The 27,402-nt window shown below is 40.5% G+C and overlaps 1 protein-coding gene across 6 annotated transcripts in view; it reads left to right on the forward strand.

Annotated features, from left to right (window-relative positions):
- Window positions 1-27,402, forward strand: part of CARMIL1 (capping protein regulator and myosin 1 linker 1) — a 192,627-nt gene that overhangs the window by 159,684 nt on the left and 5,541 nt on the right. For 3 of the 6 annotated variants that reach the window (XM_027745318.2, XM_027745319.2, XM_027745323.2), the window contains 8 exons: window positions 4,110-4,127; window positions 8,087-8,153; window positions 8,469-8,665; window positions 12,555-12,661; window positions 15,346-15,778; window positions 20,954-21,032; window positions 23,803-24,036; window positions 26,770-26,904. In XM_027745318.2, the coding sequence (XP_027601119.2) occupies window positions 4,110-4,127; window positions 8,087-8,153; window positions 8,469-8,665; window positions 12,555-12,661; window positions 15,346-15,778; window positions 20,954-21,032; window positions 23,803-24,036; window positions 26,770-26,904 (1,270 nt within the window). The remainder of the gene's footprint in view (window positions 1-4,109; window positions 4,128-8,086; window positions 8,154-8,468; window positions 8,666-12,554; window positions 12,662-15,345; window positions 15,779-20,953; window positions 21,033-23,802; window positions 24,037-26,769; window positions 26,905-27,402) is intronic. The other 3 variants (XM_027745321.2, XM_027745320.2, XM_027745324.2) reach the window with 1 other exon arrangement.

The following is a 27,402-nucleotide window of genomic DNA, read 5'->3' on the forward strand; positions in this document are numbered from 1 at the left end:
TAACATTTCTCCTATCAAATGTCAGTGCAAGCAATGCATCATCTGCCCCCAAAGGGTCTAACAGTGGGGGCAAAATGACTGGTGTTTTCTGCCTGGATGACTACTTTTCCTTTTGGTAGCTGTTCACTTCAGGCTGTTGGAAGGAAGGAGAGATGTAGAAGCTGTGTTGGTTCTCAGTCCTGGGAAGCTGAAAGGCAGGCAGGTACAGCAGTTCTTGTTCCCAAAATCATAGAATGGTTTGGATTGGAAGAGACCTGTAAAAATCATCTAGTTCCAAGTTCCCCTGCCATGAGCAGGGACATCCTTCACTAGATCAGGTTGCTCTGAGCCCTGTTCCACCTGACTTGAACTTCCATTCAGGAGTATGTTGCCTCAGAGTTGCTTTTATGATATGCTTGCCCAGGGCACCTGATACATGTGATAGCTGTTTTTAAAGAATTGCCTAAGGATATCATAAACAGTTGTCCACCCCCTCCATATTTGCAGAGTTTAAGAGCTTTTTATTTGTACTGTATGGAAGATTAGATCACGAACAAAGTAATTTTTGCATCATTGTTTGCCAGCTGAGGGTAATGAACAATGACAAGCAAGCAGGTTGTGGTGACTTGAGGTAGTTTGTGCCATCAGACCTGCTGCAACTCTCTGTTCTACACTCAGTTTTTAACTAAAAGAACTATAAAAATTAAAGTGGTTGGAACTATCCCTTTTGATTATCTTGAAGCCCAGCTGATGTAGAAGATGCTAGTATCTTCATGAGCAAGTAGAAAAGAGAACTGATGATATGGAGAATTGCTTTTTCTCTTGCAGGTGGTAGTTTCAGGCAGAATTCCTTGCAGGGTACTAATTCAGAACATGAAATTAAACATTCAGCTTAATAGTTTTAGGAACCACTCAGTTTAGTTTATGCATCTGATTTTTTACTTTTCATAATAAAAGCTTTGACTGTTTGTATGCAGTTATGTTTATTAGTGGGAATTTTACATGACTTGAAAGATGCAAGGGCAGAATTATTAATTAAAAGAATATATGAAAATGCTTGATGAAATATCACAGAGTACACGAGCCATATCTCAGCAAGTAGAAAAGCAAAAGTTTCTTGGCTAGTAAAATAAAACAAGCTCACGGGCAAATCTATTGAGCTTACCTTACTGCAGTGCTACTCCTTTTCTTTCAGAAAATGTTTCTGTACAAAGTAATTCTAAAGGTCAGGCTGATTTAGATGAGATGAATTGAATTAATTCAGAACTATAGCACTGAATTAATTCAAAACCATTTCTCTTAAAATTCAACTCTTGGGGAAGTAAATAAACAAACATTTCCTGAAATTCATATGTGGATTATTTGTATATCTTATTTATTTACACTATATATATTTATAGATAGTATTTCCATATAGAGGACAGAACTCTGAAAGATAAAGTTAAGGACTAGATCCTCTGTTGATGTAAAAATGCAAAGCTGCTACATTCAGGACAGTTGTATCAAAAAACAGCAGCCTATTGCAGCTTGGCTTTGGTGTCAAAAAAACATGTTAGGGTCTTTGCTCTCCTGTCTACTGTAAAATACTCCATTAGCTGTCACGCATTTAACTTTCCAAGGGCAATGGCACTCGAGGGGGAGATTCTAAGGACACTAATTCAGGTTACCATCACTGCTAGTGGGAAGTATGTAGCTGAATTTCTGAAGCCATGCTTCAGGGTTTTACCCTGGAAATCACGTCATAAAATCTTCTGTAATTGAAGTAAGCAATACCAACTTTCTAGTTTCCAGGGTTTTCTATACAGATGGTGAGGCACCTGCATGTGCAGAGATTCATATGCAAAAAACAGAGTTGGTCAGTTTACTGCTCTGCTTTATAAAGTATACCTGAAGATTTTTATTTTTTTCAATGCGACAACAGATGTGTGACAGCTGTGTCAAAAGGAGTTAGGAGACTAGAAGCAGCATGGGAAATGTTGATTGACTGAAGGAGTGTCATGGCAGCTTTGCAGGTCCATTCCTTACCGCAAAAGAAAACAGCAGGATTTGCGATAAAATTCCCTGTTTTCTTATACCTCTTTCTTAAAAAGGCATACCCCACAAAATACATATAGTTGAAATGGTATAGCACTGATTAAAAATGTTCTGTAAGAATCCTTTAAAGTATTTTTTCTGACATCTCAATTCCCAATGGCCCATTGTCATGATTCCCCAATGCAACTTCTGTGTTTGTTTGGGTTTAGTTTTCTTGGGATTTTTGGTTGTGGATTGGTGTTTCATCTCAGCAATGGCCCATGTACACTTGGAGGCAGACCACCTTATTTTCAATTATGCTGAGAGCAAACATAAGCGTTGAGTGGCCTCATGGTCTGTAGCACTTCAGGGGTCCAAAGACTGGCATTGGCTTCCCTGCAGAGCAGCCAGATTCCTTGGTGACTTCAGGCAAGTCCCTTAGTCTTAGCTTTGCTTAATGATGCTTCCTTGTCTAAAGTGTTACCTGCTGTGTGCCTCCTTCTCCTTCCTTACTCCCCACCCACAAGCTCTTTAGCACCTTTTAACTTTTAAGTGACTCAGTAGTGGCACTAACTTTGGTGAGATCACTGAAGTCTGGAAGGTAGGAGTTTCCACAAGCCCTTGTTGTATCAGGACCATAGACTGTAAACTCCCTCAAAACCTGGGATTTATATGTGTGTTACTTTGCACTTTGGCCCTAATCACATTTCCAGCTGCTTGTAGAATATAAATAACTTTCCCGCTTATGCATTAAATACACAGAAACCAGTGGAGTATTGCCACGAATGCTATCTTAAAGAGAAACCATGTTGCAGATTTATTTTTTAAGTGGGCTGGAGAACTTTTTTTAAGATTGTTTCAGTTTTCAGATATTTGTCAATTGGATTCTACAGTCTCCCCAGCAATCTCTGAGCAGCCATAGTGAACAGTAGTATAGAAGATGGGCAAGGGAAAAGAGAACATAGGTTCTGACAGAGAAATTGAGTAAGAGTGTATGTGTACGTGGGTAGCATACAAAAATGAGAGTAATGAGGAGGTTTGCCTGAATCGCTGTTAGCTGAGAGCTCTTGTATAAAGCCAAAGTTTCTGAAAGTAAAAGAAAATAAAGACAAAAAACCTCAACCAAACAAAAAAAACCCAACAAAACAAAACCTCAACAAACAAACAACTAACATTGGGGACAGTAGAAAAGTAAAGGAGAGGAGCTGTGTGCAAGAACACGCACCACTTTCTTGTCCAGAAGTTTAATACAGACTGTGACTATTGACTTCTGCCGCAAACACTCTGCACTGTTGTTATAGCAGCAGTTCCCATTCAACCTGGAGACAAACCCACACATCTAATAATTGTTTTTCTTAGTCTAAATCAGAGAGGACCATGGTCATGAGCCATAGAAGAGGTGGGACATGGCATTGCATCATTTCATATGATGGCTGTGCTGCTTTCTTATCATTTCTGAAGGGAAGAGCAAAAGTTGTGCATTAGTAATGGAACAGCATTCCTCTAATATGCCAAAAGTGCTTGAAAGTCTGTGCCTCTAAACCTCCTTATGGGAAAGAGAAATGCTGTTGCTTTGGAATAGATTTCTTTAAACCTCGGGAGAACAAACTTGCATCCTTTTTCATTCCTTCAAGAGAAGCTTTATTTTATTTTCCTTGCTTGCCTGCTTTCACAACAAACTGCCAATTTTTAATTCACAATCTTCCTTCAAACTGGGAAATAACAGAATTACATTTTTTTTTATCTCGCTACTGGTGCCAGCAAAATGAAAAAAACTCAGCACATTGGGACAGCAGGTGTCAGGTTGGCACCATTGGTGAGTGCCATATATTGGAAACAAATGTCAGAAAACCTGAATTTGTCCCAATATAGATCAAACAAGAGAGATCGCATCCTTCTCTGGTTGTCCTCTGGAAATACAAAATGTGTAGCACCTCCAAATAAAAGGGATTTTTACCTCATTCCTGCATGTCACCTCTCCTGCTAAGATTTCCGAGTGTTTTGGCTTTAGTTTTCTTTATTTTGGTGGTTTCTGGTTTTGCCTCCTTTCCTGAGAACTGCTATTGCTTTGTCTTCCCCATTCATATTCTTTTTTCTTTCTTTTTTGCTGCATGGAGACTCTCTGCTGTACAAGTGTAAGTATTTTTTTAGCTCTGCTGTTTCTGGCCTACTTGTTTATGTTTTTGTGCTCCATTTGCCTCTGTACTGCCTTGTGAGTCTCCTGGGAGACTGTAGTGCCATCCATCTGCACCTACAAATGAAATAGGCAGTGGTTCAGGGATGAGGCTGGATTTACAGAAAGGTTCAGCTAACAAAGCATCTGAATTTAAAGGATCCCTTGGCTTTAATACCAAACCAAAGCAGAGTACTGATGTCGGAGGTGTAAGCATAAATGTTACTGCCCAGAAGGAAAATCTGTTGATTTGGTTTTATATTCAAGCATCATCCAGTTTAATGAAGGAATAGTCCTTAACACATTCTTGAAGCTGGGAAACCGTGCACTGTTTTGCAGGAAGGAGGGTTGAAGGGAGACTGGTTGGGGAGCTCAATTTGAAGAGGGAGCAGCAAGTTGCTCATTAGTTTGTTTGAAATCTTTTGAAAGGGAAGTGACAGCAGGGTCACAGAGCTTCCCTGTATCTAATAGGATTGAATTTAAATTACTTTGGAGTAGGAGGAGAAAAAAGTGGAAATAAGCATGTCCCTCAGCACTGAGAATAATTCCAATTATCTGTATAAACAAGGAAAATAGAGTATCTCAGACCCTGTTGCTAAAAGTACATTGCTTTCTAGCATTCAAAACAGAGTGATTTTAGTTGATCTTTTTAATTCCCAAGGTACTAGTGTTCCTCCACAGTTGGTAATATAATTTCAGAAAACTCCAGAGAGCTCAGATAGTTTTGAGGGGAAGGCAATCAGAAGGTAGGAATCTGGGAAAGTGATCATGGGAAGAGATCTTGGGAGTTTAAAGTTAGCATGGACACTGACAGTGTCTAAGTAAGCCCTTATTTGAGAGCGTAGTAGAAATTTTGCTGGCTCCCATCTACTGCAGAGGGGTACATTCATGAAATCATCTCCAGAGACCTCTGTGGCATAGGTGCACCCAGACTTCCAAGAGGTCCTCTCAAAATCCAGAGATGCAACTAATATTTTCATCTGTTCTGCCAAGCAGCCTACAGTGTGCTCATGGAAAAGTAGTCAAAACAAGGAAGTGGTTCAGGAGGCGGTCTGCTAGAGTGGCAAGTTTCTGGAAGTTGTGGAAGAAGTGAAAGAGGGGAGGTTGATACTAATAGTTATTCCTCTGTAAAAGCCATGAGTGACACATAAGGCAGGAGAGCCATGTTATGCTTGTGGGGCCAGAGGTGGTGGAAAGGCAGAAGGTCTGACAAAGCTGAACTGCTTCCATGAGCTATGGAAATCGGGGCTGGGGGGTTCAGATATCTCCTCTAGGAATGACATGTGCACTGCTGCTGTAGCATACTGTGCGGTGGCTGAGATGTTAAGCAGAGATTAATCCTAATATTTTGTAAAAAGAGCGCACTGGCCTATTTAAATTAATGCTTTGACCCATTTCGCTCTGTGTGTGATCTAGAAGTTCACTTGGCAAGAAGCCTTTCATCTGTGCATTTCCTAAACAGGCTAGAAAACAGAAGGGTTTCAAATAAAATTGTATGTAGAGCTGTTATTCATGCTGTTAAAGCAAATGGGAAGCATCTCTATCCCTCTGCCTTTATCCCCAGCAACCAAGCTGCTGATGGATGATGCCAAGCTGACAGTAAGTTACAGCAGTGATCCAGAGACTGGCTTATGGTTATCAGCACGAGCTCTTCAGGGTCATCCGGGGGCATTTTCTTGTCTGGGAAGGAAGATGAAATCACTGTTCCTGGCTGTTGGAGATGTATTGAGAGCATTTCAGTCCTTGCACACGAACCTCAAAACTTGCTGTGTGCTGTTTTGCATTGGTGCCCTGGGCTGATGCAGCTCTCAGGTTGTCTGTGTTCATCCAGGAGCCACTCTGAACACTGGCCATGGCTGTGCAGTTACTGAGTGATGAGAGGTCTCTCATCATCTTCGTTTTCTGTCCTGCTTTCTGACCTTCTTTAGGACAAGTTGCTGTATTATTCTACTAGATGTAACTTCCAGTCACATCACCAAAAAAAATTGGGAAACAGACCAAAATGCATGCAAATATACCTTAACAAGGGAAATGGGCTATGTCTGGAAATAAAACCAGGACTACTGATAGTGACTCCTAATTGCTGTCCCCCAAATGCTGAGCTGTTTCAACTCTTCCTTACAAGAGGTGTGGATGCCTTTGGTTGTTTCAGGTTTCATGATGGATCGGGAGCTGTTGAGATGTGCAGTCAGAGGCTGCCCAGCTGCCTACCTGTAGCACAGTCCACTGCAGTTTTGGCTGAAAAAGTTCAGTACCTCTCCAGCCACTTGCTGTTGAATACATTGCATTTAATTTATTGGTAACTCTGAAAGTAGTGTCTGAACTTTCAGCAACATTTCACCTGCTCATTAATGTGAGAGTAAGTCCACTCAGGTGGCCAACTACTTCCTGGCTGATCTTGAAACTATTGTGTCATTTATGAATGGTTGTCAAATGTGGAAGTGGAAACCTGCAACAGCTGAAGGTATCTTTTTTTCCTCAATGACATACATGGCAATAAAACCAGAGCTCTGTTGCCCAGGTAGTGCTATCACTGCCTGCTCTGTAGTCTTCAAGTCCTTTTCTCATCTTGAGAAGATGGGTAATAGCTGTTCTGTCACAAAATCTGCCATAACCCTGAGCGTGTGAGTAGTGACATAATAATCCTCGTAGCTACTTAGGAAGTGTGAATTCAGTACGTGCAAGTCTATGCACTGAACTTTCCATACATAAAAACTAGTGAGTGTTTACCTTAAATAGTTCTTGATTTGTCTGAAATGTCAATGCCAACTCTGTTTTTTCCAGCTTATATAAAATTGGTGCTGCTAAATTTTATTAACAATTTTGTTAATGAGTTGCAAGCTATAACAGCTTCCTGACTGATAGTCCAGAATTTGAAGCCACTAAGCTTCAAGACTAGCAAGTAAATGGAAGTATATGGATATCACTAAAGCCAGCATGTACAACTCTACCACAAAAGGGGACCATCTCTGCAGAAGCTGAGTCATTTTAAATTCACTCTTAAGAAAATCTGCAGGTCAACCTTTAAACAAAAAGTCTTACAATGCTGAGCTATTTTAAGAGGTTCAGAATTGGTGATACATGCATTTCCTGTAGCAAAACTACCTCTCTTGCCATTCCAACTTTCAGAAGAGTTCAATCAAGGAAAGAAGGGCAGCTTTCTTCCAAAATCAATAAACTTGGCTCTTAAGTTTGGGTATTTGTGCTCTTAAGGCAACATACTCTTTTTTTCTGCGAACGTGACAATGAGAAGTGTAATAGCACGTAATTCAGTAACTATGTTGAGTGTATGCTGAAGTAACTTTCCACCTATTCCCAACATATCTAAAATCCAGGGAAGTCATGCGTCTGCTGCAGATAACTGCCCACACTGACATGGTATTTTTGTTTTTTGAAGAAGGGCCGTGTGCTCCAAAGCTCATTTCCCTAGGAAAGTTTGGTGAGCTCTATGGTGGTGTCCAGAGGCATAGTTTCGCAGTAGCATGTCACTAACAAACGAACTGAGGACATTTCTTGTGTCAGAAATAAAAGCTAGTACAAGGGGGAGGCTATTCCTGGTACAGTCATTAACAGTGCAGTACTGGACAAAGTAATTAAATATTTTGTCCCTTGTGATCTCAAATAAGAGGTGAGGTTTTAATAGTTCCATTGTGGGGGTCAAAGACTTAATGCTTGGACAGTTTCCATAATCATCCTGTGTACAGCCTACAGTTTTAATGAGAACACTAAACTACCTCTCTGATTCTGTTCAACATAAGTTGAACAAAACATCAGTTTAGAAAAAGTTCTGAGGAAAAAAACCTATTCCCTTCTCATGTTAAACACAATCAGATCTTGAAATGACTCATAGCCCTGAAGAACTGATTTGTTGTCATTTCTTCTGTCCCCTAAAGTAATTTTTGTTTTGTTTTATGTTGATAGATGACTCCTAAATCAAAAAGAAAAAGCATCCACAGTAGAATGCTCCGGCCGGTGTCCAGAGCTTTTGGTAAGTGAGAATTTCATAAAACTATTTTACTTCTGTACTTGCCTGAGGAAGTTCTAGGTAGTTCTTGATTGAAAAGTACAGGTAATTCTCCTTCCATCTGGACTGCATTTGAGGCCCACACTGGCTGCTTTGTTTTGTGACTCTGCTAGTGTGTTTGATAGTAAATAGTTGCTCACAGTGCTCTATCTGCTCACAGACATGTTGTGGCTGAGTTCTCTAAATGTGCTTATAAATGTTTGCCACAAAAGAGAGAAATGGCATTGTCTTTTGTTTCAAATATGTTAAATCTAATGAGAAAGTTTTGATTTCTCTTAGAAATGGAATTTGATCTAGATAAAGCACTGGAAGAAGTACCTATCCATATAGAAGACCCACCATTTCCTTCCAGCAGGCCAGACAAACGAACTTCTGGATTCATTTCAGAGCTGCCATCTGAAGAAGGGAGGAAACTGGAACACTTTACAAAATTAAGGCCCAAAAGGAATAAAAAGCAGCAGCCCAGCCAAGCAGCAGTGAGTCTACGTTAAAATATTCCTGGCAATGTCATGCGTCGATTGCTTTTTGCCATGAGTCAGGTCTTGCAATGTAACAAGGAAAATTGTTAAAGTTTTAAAAGCCATAAGCAATTACTTGATTTTTCTTCTGGTATTCATGCCTTTCAGTGTGCTATCCCTATTACAAGCTTTTTGTCTTGTTTGACATGGCCTAAATCCAGGATAAGTTTTATCCTTTTTTGTTTTGCTTCTGTTTTTTTCACGGAAGCAGTTTCTGGAGGTACTTGGAGCTTTCACAGGAAATGCACAAAATATCATGAGACTTTTCAATTATATTGCAAGGGTTTGTTAAGTCTTAATCCTTTTTTCTGCCTGCATTAAGAGGTGGTAACTTGGCATGAATTCTTATTTCTGTCAGCTCTCGGAGGAGCTATTCTGTGACACCCAGCTTCCCACAGCTCCTTAACTGCAGATGGTGTTTGGGCCAGCAAATCTGCATAGTCACAGATCTGCTTTTCATGCTGAAACCTGCCTTAGAAAAACAAAACAGAAGAGCACTGTCTGTTTACGAAAGGCATTGGTGTGAACTCCATATATGCGTGTGGAGATCCCGCAGTTCCGTTTCCTTGGCGTACCACATCAGTAAAGATTTATTTCTGTGATGGTGTGTCCTCGGGGTATGTAAAGAGAGATCTGGAGGAGCTACAGAGTTATCTCACAGCAACAGAGCACAGCTGATATGATAAGTAGCCCTTATAGAGGGGCAGCCATTGCTTCTCTGAGTTAGGCTGCCTAGTAATGAATGCCTGTGGCCTCTTCTGCTTCTTCTTGAGGATTGTCAACAGAGAGTATTCTTAAAAATTTCCCTTATACTGGGAAAGATATCGGGCATTAGAGTGCTTTTTTGCATCACTTGGAAATGGAGAAACCTTCAAGCAAAGAGGATATTCAAGCCAACTTTCCATTCCCCTTGTGCTTTGCAGGGAAGGTTAGAGGTAGCAGGAGGATGAATTTGTCTCCACATAATGAAAACACATCTGTGTTTGCATCTTCCAATTCCAGTGCTGCAGAATGCACATGTTTTCCCAGTGGCTTCCAAAGTTACTCAGCTCATCCTGTGCCATCAGCACTGGGATGTGGAATGAGTGGGGACATGGGAGGGGCAAGTGCTTTGCTACAAGGCATGGAACTAGGACATACAATACCTTGTTCAATAGAAACAAAAAGGTTACTCCTTGTAGAGAAGAAGTGTTACTTCCCATGATAGTGGGATGTTGTGGGAATGCTCATCTGTATTGAATTAATTAGGAAATTGGGAATTTATTTAGTTGCAGAAAGGAGCTTCTTTTTACTTAAACTCATTTGTCCCTGCCTTGTTTTTATGAACCGTTTAGTTCCTTACTAGTTGTGACCTTGTAACAAGTTCAAACAAATTTTTAAAGGCTTAAGATGTTTGTTTTGATGCTTCTGAAGATGAAAGCATTTGAAATGTGAGAGGCAAAATCTTGACCTTTTCTGCCACTTAAAGCAGACCTGTTGGGTTGATTGCAGTTCCCATTATTTGTATTTAGTAATTTAAGAGATCTCAGATGATCATACTTACACTTCTCCGGTTTTGCTGGAAAACAGATTTGTTCTTTGTAAGCTGAAAATTGTAAGAAAAGAAAGAAGACAATGGGGAAAAAAGGAAGAAATGCAAACTTTTAACTTGGGTTGGGTGGGCAGGCAGAAGAAAGATTTATAGTTTTGTCAAAGTTTTTACTGAAATGAGTGTTCAGAGGGGAAAAAAGAGAGGCAAAAAAACCCCTCAGCACTACCCACCCCAAAGTAGCTTTAACTATGAAGCAAAATGACAAAACAGTTGTTTATAATTTAGATTTTTTTGAGATCTTAACCTCAGGAGTTCTTCCCATATGTGTGAGGATTTAATACAGCATAAGAGATGAATCTGTAATTTATGGAAGAGATTGTGATTCAACTTTTTTATTTCTGCTTCAAAGCCCTGGAAGGCTTTTAAACTTAAGTTAAAAAAGAGATTAAAAATGAAAAATTAAAACTTAACACCTTTTTTTTACATTAGGACAGTAAAACACAAGATAAACCAGAGTTCAGTCTTACAGTTAACGCTGATCACTAAAAAGCATTACAATAAACAGCTGTAAGAAAATTCTGTGCCTTGAGGACCTTATTTGGCCCTCAACATTTGTGTACATCTTTAGTTAATTTGTAGGAACTTGCTGCTGTTTCAGATGCAAACTGTTTTCTTTTTTTGAGGTAGATCATCTCATTTGCTGTAGATCATTGGATTATGGAATTACTTCCTCTTCGGGAGATGCTCTTGCTTTTGATACTTTATTGTTTGTTCCTACTATCTGGAGGACTCCAGTATCAATATTAAGTGGTTTCTCATTTCTGTTAAAATGCGTCAGCCACTTTTAGTTTGCGTGTTTTGGTTGAGATGCCAACGATATCACCAGTGATAACAGGCTTTTGACTGAGGTGGTCACTGGTGTGACCAACCCAGATGTTAGTATGTACAGTGCTGCCTAGTCTCAGATGCTCCAGCTAAACAAGTTCTCTACAGAAAATACCAAAGGTAGCCGAGCTGGAAATCTGATAAATCACTGTGCTTCTTAGAATAGAATAGGTTTTATAGAAAATCTGTTGCCAGTTTGACTGTCAACAAAGCAGTCATTACCAGGTGGACTCTTTTCACATCACTTTTAGATTGCTACAGCAGGTATCAATAAAATATTAACTAATATCTTTGGTAACAAATAATAAATACTAGACTTCTAACAAGGTTCAGCCATGGAAAGTATAAAGTTTCATGGTTGTGTCAAAGCATTAGTTCGTATGAAGTCTGTTGTCCTGACTTAATGAGACTGTGTTTGATGTTAAAAGCCACTTTTAAGAGTATTTTTCTTTTTAGAGGCATGGAAAAGAGCATATACTACATTAAAAGGGAAGCTGGGGTTACTCTGAGTTATGGTGGCAACTAGGAGATTCGTTAACTTGAATTGTTTCAAATTACAAACTCTGCTATTTGTGGCGAACTGATTCCTGGTACTTAGTACTACCAAGAATACAACTGGTTTGGGTCTTGTGGAGTCCTCTGTAGTCACCTAAAAGGTTTCTGTATGGCATTTAAATTTGAAGGAAGTCTCTTTACTGATAATAGAGCTTTTCCCATCAAAGCCACATACAGGAGGTAGACCTCATGAGAAATCCTTGCAGGAGACAATTTGTTTCATCTTCAGGAGGCTGCAGAGTCACTAGCTAATCTTTGCAGGGCCTTTGTGGCTGTCAGATGTTTCTAAGCCAGCCCAGTTTATATGCCTCAGGTCACCCATATTCAAAATGTGGGCATTGAAGCCAAAAACAGGGAGCCGGTTTGCCATTTTCAGACATGGAGCAAAAATCTGTGCTTGGTTCCTAAAGTGATACACATGATTCTGTATTTCGAGTCTCTGCTTTTGGAGATGCTGGATTGAAAGAATTATAAAAGACTCTGTTCCTAAATCTCTGAATCCAAAATCCAGAACATATGTTTTTCTCCAAACAGAGAAACAACTGGTTGTTGAAAATACTTTCACTTCACGTCACCACTTGATCAGGATTTATTTTTTCTTGTCTAACTGAACCAGTGCTCTATTCTCACAAGCCCAAGGCATTTGATTCCAGGCCTCATGCCTTGCAGAATCAGTGGTGGTTTGGGTTACTTTGCATTTGATGTAATGCATCAACTGGCCTGATTAACAGAGGAATTCCGGTGGTGATTCTGTTGTCTGCACTGAGGTTTGGTTGGCACACACAATTTTTTTTATGTCTTAACTCTTAATTATTGTCACTGGAACAAAGATGCTTAGATTATTATATACCTGAAAGAGTTTTTTTCTTCTGTCAGGTGCCTGCTGGAGTACCTCCAGAAGGGGATCAGAATGGCCTCATGGGGAGAGTGGATGAAGGCGTGGATGAATTTTTCACTAAGAAAGTGACAAAAATGGATTCAAAGTAAGTTAAAAAAAAAATTTCTAGAATGTTTTTGTTTGTTTTTTTTTTTTTAAAAGTCCATCTTAATGCTGAGCAAGTAACCCTTTTAAGCTGTGCTTGACTTCTGTTCCCAACATCCAGGGTTGGTGGTGTCAAAGTCAGAAAATACTTTAGTAGCCAAGACGTGAATTCAGTTACCCCCCCTTAAAAATGGCTACTTTGAAATAAATTGCTTTATTATACCATGTGGGGCAATTAATGACTAATGTGTATTTTTATAATTCAGCTGACTTCATTTTACCCTTCAGCAAAGCTCATTAAACCTGAAGCAGAGCTTTGTATTGGTTGAGGATCTGTTCAGTGCTAGTTGTACACACGAGTGTCTCTGTCTAGTAAGGACTGCTGTTGGATACAGTGTTGTCATCTACTGAAGACAGTAGATTTATGCTGGTTTAGAAATATGTTAAAGATGTATTTGGCCAATTAGCAGTATTCCAGGTTTAGGCAAAACATTAATCTGAAAGATATGTCTCTTTCAGCTTTTCATAAGGGTTATGCAGCTTATACAGTTGCTTTTTATCTAGTTGTATATTTGCAGAACCATGCATTTAGATGTTCTTGAATTCATGCGTGTTCATACACATGCACACACACACATACAAAAATACTTACATAACTAAATGAGAATGCAAGGGTGACTTCCAGGCAACTTGGAATGACCCTTTCTGTGCTGTATGTGACATACATTGAGGAAAATAGTAGGTGTTAACTGGTAGATAGCTGTGTCAGGAAAAGCAAATGTTTTAAAGTCACTATGAGTTATAAGTATCTATAGTGACACATGAAGCCATGTGTGGTATACTATGGGTAGGGGTGAAACTATGGTAGCTTTGAAAAATGGACTAGCCAGGTTAAGTTCAGGGTGCTTACAGACTACTGCATTCTTCTGTGCTTCCCTTGGGTGCCTGCCAGCTGCTCATTTAAGATGTCTCTTGCACCATCCCTGTTTGCCTGTCCCTGGCCATGGCCTTTGCTGAGGATCTTTGCTCTATTTGTGACACCAGTGGCTCTCTCTCCAGTTTGGGTGCTCTTATGCAGATGTGCTATGTACCCAGCTTACCCCTCAGGTGTGAATACTCTGCTTAGAAAATGCCTGTAGAAAATCCTAGTGGTAGGTAGATTGATTTGGGGGTTTTTTTGTTAGTTTGGTTTTTTTGGGGTTTTTTTTTTGTGGTGTTTTTTTGGGTTTTTTTTTGTTTGGGTTGGGTTTTTTTTTAGAATGAGCATCTGCACTATCAAAGTGGCTTCTCAGTTCCTAATTGAGAGAAGGCAGCTATACCAAGTAGTTCCTATTTCAAGTAGGGCCCTTAAGGAACAAGGTCCCCCAAAAGCTGTCTTAACCATGTGCCTAGATCAGTTGTTCTTTCACTTATAGGCAGACACAAACTAGAGATAGTGTACTCTAGAAACAGAGGAGAGTGAAATTGTATGTTGTGGTGGGTTGCCCACCAAAGCTGCCTTATCACTCCCCTCCTCAGCTGGACAGAGAAGAGGAAATTATAAGAAAAGGCTCATGGGTTGAAATAAGGGCAGGGAGAGATGTCTCGCCAGTTACCATCATGGGCAAAAGAGACTTGTCTTGGGGAAAAATAATTAAATCAGAGTATGATAATTAGAAATAAACTAAATCTTAAAAATACCTTCCCTCACCCACCCCTTCCTTCTTCCCAGGCTTGACTTCACTCCTGATTTTCTCTTCTTTCTCCCTCCAAGTGGCACAGGGAATGAGGGCTGCAATCAGTTCAATCACACTCTGTCTCTGCTGCTCCTTCCTCCTCAGCGGGAGGACTCCTCACACTCTTCCCCTTCTTCAACGTGGGGTCTTCTCTCTGTGAGTTCACAGGTCCTGCTATGAGCCTTCCCCAATGTGGCCTTCCCCTGAGGTCACTTCCTCCTTTGGGCATCCACCTGCTCCATCATGGGGTCCTCTCTGGGCTGCAGGTGGATCTCTGTTCCACCGTGGTCTTCCATGAGCTGCAGAGGCACAGCTGTCTCACCATGGTCTGCACCACAGGCTGCAGGGGAATCTCTGCTCCAATGCCTGGAGCACCTCCTCCCTCTTCTTCTTCACTGACCATGGTGTCTGCAGGGCTGTTTCCCTCACGTGTTTTCACTCCTGTCTCCAACTGTAGTTGCACAGGGGTTTTTTTCCCCCCTTCTTAACTATGTTGTCCCAAAGGCATTGCCACCATCACTGATGGGCTCAGTTTGGCCAGCAGCAGGTCAGTCTTGGCGATGGTTGGCATTGCCTCCGTCAGGCATAGGGGAAGTTTGTGACAGTTTCTCACAGAAGCCACTCCTGTAGCCCCCCTGCTACTAAAACCTGGCCATGCAGACCAAATACGTACGTGCATAGACAGCTTTGCTAGAGCTGTCTGGTGTTGGAAATAGCTGGATGCCCAGTGCAGCTGAAACAGTTGCCTGTCTCCATTACACCGTGCACAAGGCCAGCACAGGAATCCTCAGGATGGTATGATCAGTGCTAATTGTCCAGTTTTTAATTTAGATATATCAGATGATTTGGCATAGGGCTACATTTGGATCATACAAAAGATTGGCTTTGCCTGGAAGAAGTCATTTGGTACTATTTAAAAGAGAGGGAGGAGGGGAGAGGAGAAAAATTTAAAATGTCTGTCTTTTTTTAGGAGACCGTCAACTAAAACTTCAGACAGCAGTGAGCCCAGTGAAGCAGGTGATGAGAAGAAGAAAAGGGACTCGAGAAAGAGTGGCTTCCTTAACTTAATCAAATCAAGAGGCTCCAAATCTGAACGTCCCCCGACTGTGACAGTGGCAGAGGAGCCCTCCTCGCCCAAGGTTGCTACAAGAAGTCCAGCTTTAGACACAAGTAAGAAGGAGGTAAAGCCTGCAGAGCAGAACGGTGGTACAGAGCGATCTGAGGAATTAAAGACACCAGACTCACTGGAGGAGGTGCAGCCAGATGATGTGGCAAAAGCTGAGAAGGGTGACAGCAAAGGAAGCCCCCAGGGCGGCCGGAGGTATGGTGTGCAAGTGATGGGCAGTGGACTTCTCGCAGAAATGAAAGCCAAGCAGGAGAAGAGAGCAGCCTCTGCTCAGAAGGTGAAGGCAATTTGATTTCTCTTGAGTTGTTAAAAAAATGAGCAAAAGCTAGGTGTCTTCAGGAGAGGTGGGTTGGGTCTCTAAGGTTTGGTGGCTGGGGCTTGACACATCAGTCCTGCTTTCCAGCAGGGATTAGGGTGTTCCTGCAAGAGAATTGCTCTCTGCTGTGGTGGTTGAACACGAATAACCTGGACAACGAGTAGGCTGCACATGTGGAGCAGGAGTTGCACCCTTAAGCCTACTCTTTCTCTCCTCTTGTGGAGGAGGTGGCACTAGCCCTTACACTTGATATCATCACAAACACAGAAGAGGACATGTAATTGTTTGCATGTATTACAGAATAATTTTGGGATGACTAGTAAGCACAACTCAGATATCTCTACTCTATATCATGTTTGTTCACAGTGCATACTGAAACTGTGCTTTAGAAAAGGTAAAGCTAGGACAGACTTCTTGCTGTGCCCCTGGCACATCAGTACCTCAGGTATTTGGCAGTTAAGTACAGCTATCTACTCTTTCAGAAGGTGATGTAGACAGGAGACATCTGTTGTATTTTATACTATACATTCCATGCAGAGAAGTAAATCTGACTTCCAGTCACTGTTTACAACTATTCAGCATATACTTTTCTTGTTGCATTTTTTTATTTTTATGTCCTTTTGTACCACACCCAATTACTTTTGTGGCTTTGATTTCTGTATTTCAAATACTAAGATTGAAAGAAAAAAAGCATACATGAAAAAACATCCAGATTGCCTTTGCTCTCTGTAATTTTCTCTTCTGTGAAGTGCTGATGCTGGGCAAGAGCTCTGCTTCACTTTGCAGATGTGTAGAGTGGAATATCCTTGTGTTCCTCCAAAGCTTTTTGTACCAGCCTATTTTGCCTGATGCCCATTTCCCTTTGGTCTTCTCCATTATTATCCTCTGCTTCCTGCCAGCTGCAGTTGGCATGTTTCACAGTTACCAAAGAATCAGCCTTTTTTCACTTTTCTCTTCCTCTTCTATGTTCAGGGCACTCAGATGTTCTCCATTGCCCACCATTGTCCCCTGTAATTTGGAAGGTGTTGTCTTACAACAAAGCTCATCTGCAAGCTTTGTTGGGTTTTCCTTCCTTTAACATTTGCAGAATTGTCTTGCTGTGACCAAGCAAGGCACCCAAAGTCCATTTTTACCTTTCTTCATAGTCTTATAGTGCTTTCCATGATGTGTGAACCATTCCTGTAGACACCAGAGCCTTGTCATAAACAGATTCAAATTAATGCAGTAGTCTATGGATCATTAAAGGGATCCTCAGCATGAAAATGATTTTACTAAAGAAATTACCAATTCCCACTTTTCTCATTGGTTTTAAGTAATGCCCGTGAATAGTCTCATTGATTTCTAAGGCACCAAGTTTTCAAGTAGAATGCCATATGATTTTAAATATGAGTATTATGCCCTGCCTGTAACTTATAAAATACCAAGCTACTCCAGCCTATATGAATTTTTACAACTGCATAATTGTGTATGCTTCATGCTCTTTGGGTTCTTAACGCTTGTTGTCTACAGTGAGTCAAATCTGGAGGGTCATGACTGAGGTAGAATATTAGTATGTATATTTTTTTTAAGTGGGGAGAGTAAAAGTCCTCTTTGACTGATGAGCTTTTGTAGCATTAATTGAAAATTTTAATTTCATCCATCAAAATGAAAGGTTGTTGCCTTTTCCCAGTTTGGTTTTTTTACCACCTTTCACTTTTTTACTGGCTGGAGAGGTTACTCCTCTTATTTCAGGTTTAATTTTCAAGAAAATAATATTATTGATTTCATTTTTTTTGTAAAAATTTGTATTTATAGAATGCAAAAATATGGGGTTTTTATATATTTTTGTTTTATTTAAAGAGTGACGAAAACTGCATTGAAATAGAAATCTTTACACAGCAGACCACTAAATTATCTATTCTTAATGTTGCTTGGAGGACACAAAATTGAACTGCTGTTCTGAAGAATTTTTCACATACTTCATCCTAGGTCACAATATCAAATACTTTAGGTTTGCACTTTTATTCATGATATTCATGAAGGTGAAAGTCATACAGTAATCGCACGCTTGAGCTGTGGAAGACATCATCCCACTGGTGTTACATTGTTAGGGATGGGTATGATATCAAGTTACATCTTCAAATTTATCAGAATTCCAGTATGCTAGAAAATTGTATTTTCCTTTAAGGTACAGATGGCTACTTATATTCTGAGCTATTTTACATGAAAACAAAGCCAGAAGGAATTTACTATTTCATTCATACTGTACCGCAGTCTTGTTGCAGATACCAAGTGATGAGCAGGTGCACAGTAGATGGAAAGATGGTAAATGAGTTTTTGTTTTCTTTTGCTTAGAATACAACATGCGAATTGGCACTAATGGTAGAGTCAAGTGTTTGCAGATTAGTGTTGCCTCTAGGCGCACATAAAAAGATCTTTTAGCTCCATCTAGTGTTACAAACTGGATTCTTAAGTACCTGGAGCAAGGCCTGTGAGCAAAGCATCATCCGTAACCTGTTTATTCACTCTCAGTGGCACCCAGCTCTGTGGTGTTGCCCAACCTTGCATGAATTCCTATTAAAAGTAGAGTCTGCTCATTATTTATCTACATGATAAATTCACCTGCATTGATTTGACTTCTAAGAGTAAATTTTTGCAGGAAGTGTTTAGTGTTGTCCCAGGACCATAAGCAGTTTGTAATGTGTGTACAGTAGGTAGCCAAACGTGCTCACATCCTAATTGCATTTTTGAGTACTACGCTAATAGATGCCAGCACTGGCTTTTGTACTTGTCCCTGTGCATGGTCATATTTCCTCAGTAGTCCCATAACTAGGGAGGAAGGAAGGAGTTACAGTGAAATTAGTTTCATACTGTCACACAACTCTCCTAAGTCATTTACTGTAGATAAGTATTTTCATAAGAAAACTACTTTTTCTGTGAGAGGTCATGAGGATTTACATTCCGTGAAGAGATTGTTGTAAAAAAAGGGGGTTTTCCAAGGTACAGAAGAAAAATCCAGTAAGTGGAGAGTGGTATTCCCTTTAAAAATACTTAGCCAAGACAGTCCTACAAAGAAACATGTAACTTTGGGAGGTGTAGAAGTGGGAGTTTAGCCAAAATATCAATGACAGTCAAGAAATAGAAATAAAAACTGGGTTTCCACCCAGTGGTGCAAAGCTTTAATGATTCTGTTAGCTTTAGAGGTGATTTTGTTTTGTCCATATGGGCACCACAGCTTAATATTCTGCCCCTACAAGTCACAGCATTTCTCGAGTGCATCTGTCCAGAACACTTTGTTTGGCTTACACGTGGTTTTTAACATACAGATGATTTTATACTTAAAACCTGTAGAAATGTAATCCCTTAGAGTGGATAGTTACATCTGTATCAGGGTAGTTTTATAGTACGGGAAGTTTATACGGGGGATGATTCTAATAGCATCCCCCTTATGCAGTGTGCCATTTTAAGTGCTCACCTGTACTTAGAGAAGAGCTTGGGAGATAGCATCGCCCTGCCAGGTCTTATATAGGAATGGTAGACACTCAGCATCTCCATCCTCTTCTTTGTTGTATCAAAGAGAGGCTTTGTTTAAGGAGCTATGAGATTACATGAGCAAAATGAAGGTGTCAGTAAATCTTTAAGGCCAACTACACTGTTTTCTGCATCACTCCCCAAAATCTTCTTCACTTGAAATGGCTGTATTGTATTAGCACTACAGGGGAAAGATATATGGCCAGCATGGATATTTAGGGATCATTTCTTTATGCTTGTATTTAAAATACTATTTTCACTCTAAATCCATCATTTTTTCTGTAATAAATATGTATTCCTGCTACTTGTAACTATTCTCTTCCTTCCTACATTTCCTGTTGTCCCATTTTTACCCATGTGCTATACCTAGCAATCTTTAGGATCATAACCTCCAAAGGGCATTGGTCATGGTTGATGTGCACTGTGTGGCACATGGTGGAGATTTCTGAATGCTGTGGTATAGTCAAATCCCAGTACAAGTCATGCAGAGTTGGTGTTGGAGTAGCAGTAGCAGTTACCTGAACTGCTACTGGGTATGGGTATATAACTGCTACTATGTATGGGTATATAACCAAATGCAGTGGTCATCAGACCAAATCATTTGCCACACCAGCTGTCTTGCCACACTGACTGTCTTGAAATACAAATCAAGATCAATATTGAAGCTGCCTGCAGAAGTCTATCCATACTTTTTTAGTTTCAAAATAATCTCACTTTTATCCCTAGTCTTATCTTGCTAAGTCTTTCTGTCTTAGTATATCCTGCACTTACTTCTGTGCACTTTTTGTATCCTCCCATTTATTCTTCTGCCTAAGGTTTGGTAGCAGGTAAGCCAGTAAAAGGAGGCTGGTTCTTTTGAAAACACTGCATATGTAAGCTTCTCCTCGTGAATACACAGGTTTCAAGCTCACTTAGGCTAGAGCTATGATATGGCAAAAGTTTTTGCGCCTTTTTTTTTGAGGCCAAGATGTTAGGAAACCTAACCAAGAGAATGGAAGACTTAGGCAAAATATCGGCACATAAATGAGGAGTCCTCTTCCTTTAGAGGTGCTGAGCACCCAGCAGTGCTTGTGATGGCTAGCTTTAAACACTTTTCAGTAAGTAAGGTCTGTTTGGTTTTAGAGGTATCCTGTAAACACATCAGTACTGGTATTTCTGTAGCTGCAGTTTTATCTAAAATGAGAAGCTATTCTTCTATGTAGAACGGCATAAGATCCATTCAGCAGTCATATTCAAAATCTAGATCTTTAGAAAAAGACATTTTATTTCAAACCTAATTGAGAAGTTTTTAGATACAGAGCTATCTTTGGAGGAGAGGCTGCTTCCATCTAGCTCCTTCAGTTTCAATTCCTATACATTAGGAGATCTGTCTCATAGGAGGCAGGGTGTCATTGCAGCTTTGATAGGCATGTGGCAGTGTTAGTTACAAAGCAGCATGATTTTCTTCCCACTTAGCTCTCCAAGACTTGAAACAGAAACAAAGAGAGAGAATCCACCATTTCTTACTATAACTGTTTTCTCTACCTCATGGCTTCCAAATTAGAGGGTTTTTTTACCTAGCAGAACGACTGAGTTGTATTAATTGCAGATATATTACTAATATGAGAGCTTTTCTCACTCTTTCAGAAACTCGGGAATGACACGACTCCCAGAGAGTCTTTTGACACAACAGTGAGCTCAGAACGACTGGATGGAAGTGGTGCAGGTACAGTATAGGTTCCTTGGTATAAATTCTTTCTAGAAACTGCAAAATGCATAACTTCAAAAATCTCAATTCCCTCTTCAGATTGTATGTCTATAATTGCTAAGTAAAGTAGGAGTTTACACTAAGTGAAAATGATTAGAAACAAGCTTGCTTTTTGTGCTATGTTGGACAGCACTTCTCATGAAGTCAGCTTTAGGGCTGAATTTATGGCTCACTTTTTACTCTTGTTGCACAGGAGAGGGACTACTTGGTGCAGGTACCTGAGGCACCTACAAAGGGATGCTGACTTTTAATGGGAGCATTAAAAAATGAGCTGAAGCTCAACTCAAGAGCCAACAGGAATGTCTATGCACGAAGAAGTGCAAGTGATGAATATATCTGAGGACCTAAATATGACCAGTTTGCAAGGTTTATAGTAGTCTGCACATGCCAACTTGAGTAGTCTTGACTTTCAGCTGTTTCAGCTGGCTGATAGTCAACAGCAGCTGACTCTTCCCAGGATTTACCGGGTTTGATTGAAGCCAGGACTGTCTGCAAAGCTGTGGAGCCCCCTGGACACTGCTCACATGCACAAAATTATGTGTACAAAGTGGTGGCCAGCCTTGTAGTGCTTGCAGCACCAAGTCTCTCTGTACCTGGTCTTTCTGTGCCATTGTCAAGCTGTAGTCCTGGTCCCTGACACGGCAGTCAGTGCCTGTACTGCAGCCATCTCAGGACAAGATGACATTCCAGTCTCCATATATACTTTTGAGACTGGCTAGTGAAGTATTCAAAGGGGATTCAGCTCTGCTGGTTGGTGGGTACCACATGAAAGGAGTGGGCTGAACTAGGAAATCCAGGTCTGATTTCTCAGTAGTGGTGGTAGGTACCCTGCAAGCATGGCAGAGAAAGTTGCTAAAACATACAGAAGCAAGGCTGGAAAAACAGGCTGAAATCAAAATCTAGTGTGGCCATCTTGCTTGAGTACTTCAGATATCAATTATGAAGTTTTATACCTTTCTAAAGCAGTTTTTAAAGCATAGTCAGAGCATGCCAAAATCTGGAAATCAATGCTTTTAAAGCCTGCTTATCTTTTGAGGAGGACCTCGTGGACTGTATGTGTCTCTGGATATCAGTAAACTGAAGTCAGAGGAGCAAGAATAGTCTGCACTTGGAGCATTAGAGTAGCTGAGGGTGTCCAACCCCAACTTTTCTCAGGTCTTTGTATATGACGCGTTTCACCCCCACCTCACTGCACTATGCTTGCCCTTCCTTTTAGCCTCCAGCTGTCAGTTGTTTCTTTACCACTCTTGCTTGAGAGCTCCCCAAGGCTCCTTTTCATTGTTGCAACTACAGTTTATTTTCATTTTGGGCTAATTTATTTTAAATTACTGTGTTCTAATAATGTTAGGAGGCCTGAGGTCAGGAAGACAAGAAAGAGGGTTAATGGAAAATTGCTGGATGTTGTTACAGGAAAACTAGAGATAGTGATGCAGAAGGAGAATAAGTTTTGGGGGTTTTATTCCTTGCTTTGTGTCTGGATGTTGCCTGATTTTTTTTTTTTTTGTATGCACACACGCACAGGTGGAGAAGGTGTCCTGCTGTTTCGCTTGCAGCAAGAAAGTACTGAAAGCGTGCAGACACAAACTCTCCCTGTCACGCACTCACACAAATGTATATGCACCACACAACTGTCTGCTTTGCCAGAGTTTAACTCCAGCTGGGCTGAAAAACAGCTACATAAGCTGGAAAAACATATTGGAGGTTGGCTTGCAACAAACTGTATCAACACTCCCCTCCCTCCCACTGTCATTAAAATGTCTGTGCTCGGCACTTTTGTATTCAGTAGGATTTCTGAATGGGAATAGCAGGTAGGTCAAGTCAGCATCTGTGAGCACATACTGGGTTTTACAAATAGGGCTACCAGTCTGCATTTCAGTTAGTTTGTAATTTTCTTCTGAGAATAAAGACATGACAATTGTCGCAAGTCCCAAGCTAAGATACGAGTTCCAAGATTATCATTGAAACTGCTAGATATAAACCTTCAACCTTCTGAAAGCTACTGAGTAGGAAAGTAGGGCAGGCTTTTTGCTTGTTAGCATCCTGGAATCCAGCAGGCTTTCTACCAACTGATTTATTGCTTGGAAGTCACTGTAACTTTATCTGTAAATACCGTGGTCTTTGTTTGGGATAAATAATATGTTCGTAAACTTACTAATGTGTGGAAACTGTAATCCATGTGCAGTGTTATTAGTTAAATCAAAATATCATATAAAGAATACTTTGATCTGGGCTAAGTTTCAAAATCTCCTCTAGAGCCTGCTAAAAGCAACAAGTAAAAGTATGTAACCTGCTGGTCACACGCTTGGGATTTATTTTCTGGGACAGGATTTCTTTGTTGATCTTGGAAACCCAACCTTTTGTCTGTAGAGGCACAAAACAGTCAAGAGCTGCCTTTTCCACTGATCCATCACTGTTTTCTCAGCAGCTGGCTGTGCCATCTGCTTCCAGAAATATGAAGGAGGAATAAGGTCCAGCTAGCCATCGTGTCAAATATATTAAAAAGGGGGACATGCAATTGCCCCCTTGGGCTTAACATGTGTAAGAATTAGCAGGTTTGGATGCTTTTATTGCAGTGATTTTAAATACAACATTGAGGTCTTCTTACACACTCACATAGCTGTGCAGCAGTGATATGTGAGCTAATGGTGGTATTTTCTACAAAAGCATATCTGTGCATCTAGCCTTCTGTGTTGCAGCAGACTTCATTTTATGTGTCTCTTTATTTCAGTGCCTAAACAGCAGCAGACCCTTCCAGAGAGTCGGTTTGCATCGAATAAAGGTGACTCCCTTTCAACATCATCAGAAAAAAATTCAAAAGCTGAACCAAAGGCAGAAGCTGGCGCAAAGGCAAGAAGTTCTTCCAACACACCTACCAGCCCAAAACCCCCACTGCAGTCAACAAAGCCCAGCCTGGCAGGACGACCCACAGTGCCACAGAAACCGCGCTCTGCCTCTCGTACTGGTGAGGAGCTCTTCTGAGCAGTCCTTGTCCCCAGCTCTGGGTACTTCTGAGTCGTGTTTGTGTGGCCTATGGAGGATACAGCTATTGTTACATGCTGAACAGAAGTTAAATGTAGAGGGACAGGTTATTCAGTGCCTTGCTCTTGACTTGCGTCCTTCTTTTCCATCTCCTTTTGTCCTAATTTGAATAAACTTATTAAAATGGTTTAACCTATGATCCTCAACAGTAAAGTGTGAGAAGTAGTAGTAGTGGCAGTGGCAGAGCTGTTTTGAGTTAGCCTGCTTTCACAGAAGAGGTGAGCATAGAAAGCTACTTCAGCATCAAAGTCCTGTTGTGGTAGCACTGACAGTAGCACTGTATTTTCTCTAAACACCTGGCTATAAATACCGAAATCCTTGAGGCTTTGTGGCAGGCTGCTTTTAGCCTTCAAGCAAATCCCATTATTCTTAATAACCTGCACAAACCAAGTGTCTCTTACCATCTTTTTCCTTCTTTAGCCTTTGTTTCTTTCCTTATTGCTTTTGACTGGAAATAACTGTCACTGTGCTTTTATGACCCTGCAAGACTGCCGACTGAATAGCTACTAACTTCTGTTCTATCTTAACCTCCTGCCCAGGTATTATCTTAAGGTTTCCAGTAGTGGGAAATACTTCAGCAGATCTCCCACACATCTGTGGGAGACTAATTGTCTAAATGGCCAATGTCACAAACCCCTCTTCCCAAAGTAGAGCCACTGCAGGTGAGGGAAATTAAAAGCCAGTTAGTGACTTCCCCAGTAGCCATGGCAAATACAGCTTATTAATTGCTGTTGAGTGAGAAATGTGAGCTTGGCCATCTGTAAGAGCTTGCAACCCTCTTGGCTTTTCCCATACTCACTGTTGACCTTAGAATGATGTAATTTCTGGTAAAGACGAGGGGACAAAGGGATGTTACAGCCTCCTCCCTGCCCTTGATGTGTAACCTGAGCATTACTTAGTCTCTATACTCCAGTGGACAGTATGTTGTTCAAATACGAATTCACCATCAGGTTTTAGATGGCTTTATTTTTATTTTATTGACCATTTTAAAAATGGTCATTAAAGTGAGAGATATTGGGTAAGATACAAAGATGAATACAACAGGAAATCACGTCTTATTTGGTGATGCCTAATCTGTAAAATAGGCAGTGTTCTATCAAAGTTTTAGGTATCAGAAAGACCTGAGCTATGTTTCTGCCAGCTCCTATTTCCTGCAGAGAGAGCATACTGTGGGTTTAACAGAAGGGAGTAATTAGTACTTACTCATAATAGGCCAGCTCTTTGAGAAGAGTAAAAGCAATGTCATCTCTGTTACAGTCCAACTTCTATTCTAGTACTTATACTATAGTAAACCACTGTCTAAGCTTGCCTAGGCAACATGATGAAAAAACCAAGCATCATTCATTCCGTGCTCTTGCTCTTGCTGTTGTTTCCAGCAGTGTGGACAAACAAATGGCAGCAAATTTTTGCTAAGTAATCTGGGAGCAAAGGAACACAGCTCAGATGTCCACAAATTGTCAAAAACTGGAAGTGGTTCCTCAGTAAAGCGCATAACTACTTTAGTTCAGAAATACATAGCTGTGTTTGCCAATCACTGTGTTCCTCTGTATGTTGGTACTGAGCTTCCCAAAGCAAGTGGCCTCATAGGCATATCAAATGATTGGAGAAAGGTCCAAGAATTGGTGTATCTGTTCACATCAAGTTGCATTTGGAAGGTCATCACTTTCCTGTGCTGAAAGTGAAAAGATTGACTCCTTTGTGGTGGATTCTCAAAAACAAGATAAATTCCTATTAATTTCTAGTATACAACTGAATTAACTCTTCATACAAATATGCAATATAGGTGATATTCTGAGTTCCTTTTTTCCTTTTATCAATGCTAATGTATCTTCCTAGTTCCTCTGTTGAGTATATATGCCACTGTTTACTTCTTGGGAAGCAAACATACAAGCAGGTTAAATAATCCACTATAGCTGTACTTCCCTGCTGTCCAAGCGAAGGCTGTCTAGTGGAAAACTGAAAAGGTCTTCTTGTAAGGACTGTAAAGATGGTAGTCAACTTACCATACATAATGCATATGCAGTCTTTTAGAGAAACAAGAGATCCAGATGGTTTAAACTATGGATTTGAATTTAAGTTTTAGATTTCCTCACAGTCCAGAAGATGAAGTACTTTTTCTATTTAGCAAATCTTTACAGATTCCCTTGTATTATGTCTTGGGAAGTTATTCCTGGAAGTATAGAGCTCTGTAGGCTATTTTTGTAATTTGTTTCCCTGATTCACTTTTATACCTTGTAACTGTGAAACAGGACATCTAAGTTGATCGGTTCATTCTGTTTCTGAACAATGAAAATATAAGTAGAACAAATATTTCCAAAAATCCATGCAAGTTTTTTTTCAGCTCTTCTTTACAAATTGCGTACTTATGTCTTGCAGGAAATTCAGTTGGTCCCATCAAATTTCTATTTATGCCACAATAGCTGTACACCTGAAAATGCTGAAATTGAGATCTTGCTTTGACTACTAAAATCCTTTCACTTGGACTGAGGGCCATTGTGCATTCTCTTGACATAATGTAAATTCCTGAATCCTTCATTTTCTGGCACAGATCTTGTCTGTGTATTGTGTTGAGGTTTGGCCCATCATAAACAGCACCGTTTCTGTGAGTTTCAGTGCAAATGTAACTTCTCACCCTTTTGTTTGTGTTACTCCACAGAGGAAGCTCCAGAGTCTCCCTCCGGCCCCAGTTCCCCAAAAGTTGCCCTGCTTCCACCTGTGCTGAAGAAAGTTCCTTCTGATAAAGAAAAGGATTGTCAGAGCACCCCTTCAGTCAGATCATTTTCTCAAGAAGGTAGGAGTGTTGGTATAACTTGTTCCAGTGTGCCCATCTTCGAGTGAAATTTGATGTGTCATTGTTCCCTGATTTGTTTTCACTTGAAAGGGAAGAGGGTTATTCATCCGAAGGTAAAAAGAGCAAGGAAAGTGTATCTGGTCACCTATTCTGCATCTCTTTACCCATCTTCCTTTGATCAAATCAAATGAAAGATTAATCCCTTGGTATTAATAATGTAACTGAACAATTAAGGGACTCTTGTGTATATTTTGGTTAGTTTGGTCTGAACTAAGATGCACACAATAATGTGAAATGTAGCTCTGTGGTCCAGCACATTTCCAGGGGAGCAGCCATGACTTTGGTCCTTGCAGCCAGCCTGTTGCTCTGTTTGTATTCCTCCTTTCTGTGGGGTCACTGCATGTGACTGAGTTCACCTTCTCCTCGGGCAGTGAGTCTCTGTGTGCCAGGGCAAGGCTCAGTACCTTTTATGCACAACAGTAGGCTGCTGCCTTCTCT

The sequence above is a fragment of the Pipra filicauda genome, unplaced genomic scaffold (assembly GCF_003945595.2).
Source record: "Pipra filicauda isolate LSUMZ 115617 unplaced genomic scaffold, ASM394559v2 scaffold224_size1409572_pilon, whole genome shotgun sequence".
In the NCBI taxonomy this organism is placed as follows: domain Eukaryota; kingdom Metazoa; phylum Chordata; class Aves; order Passeriformes; family Pipridae; genus Pipra; species Pipra filicauda.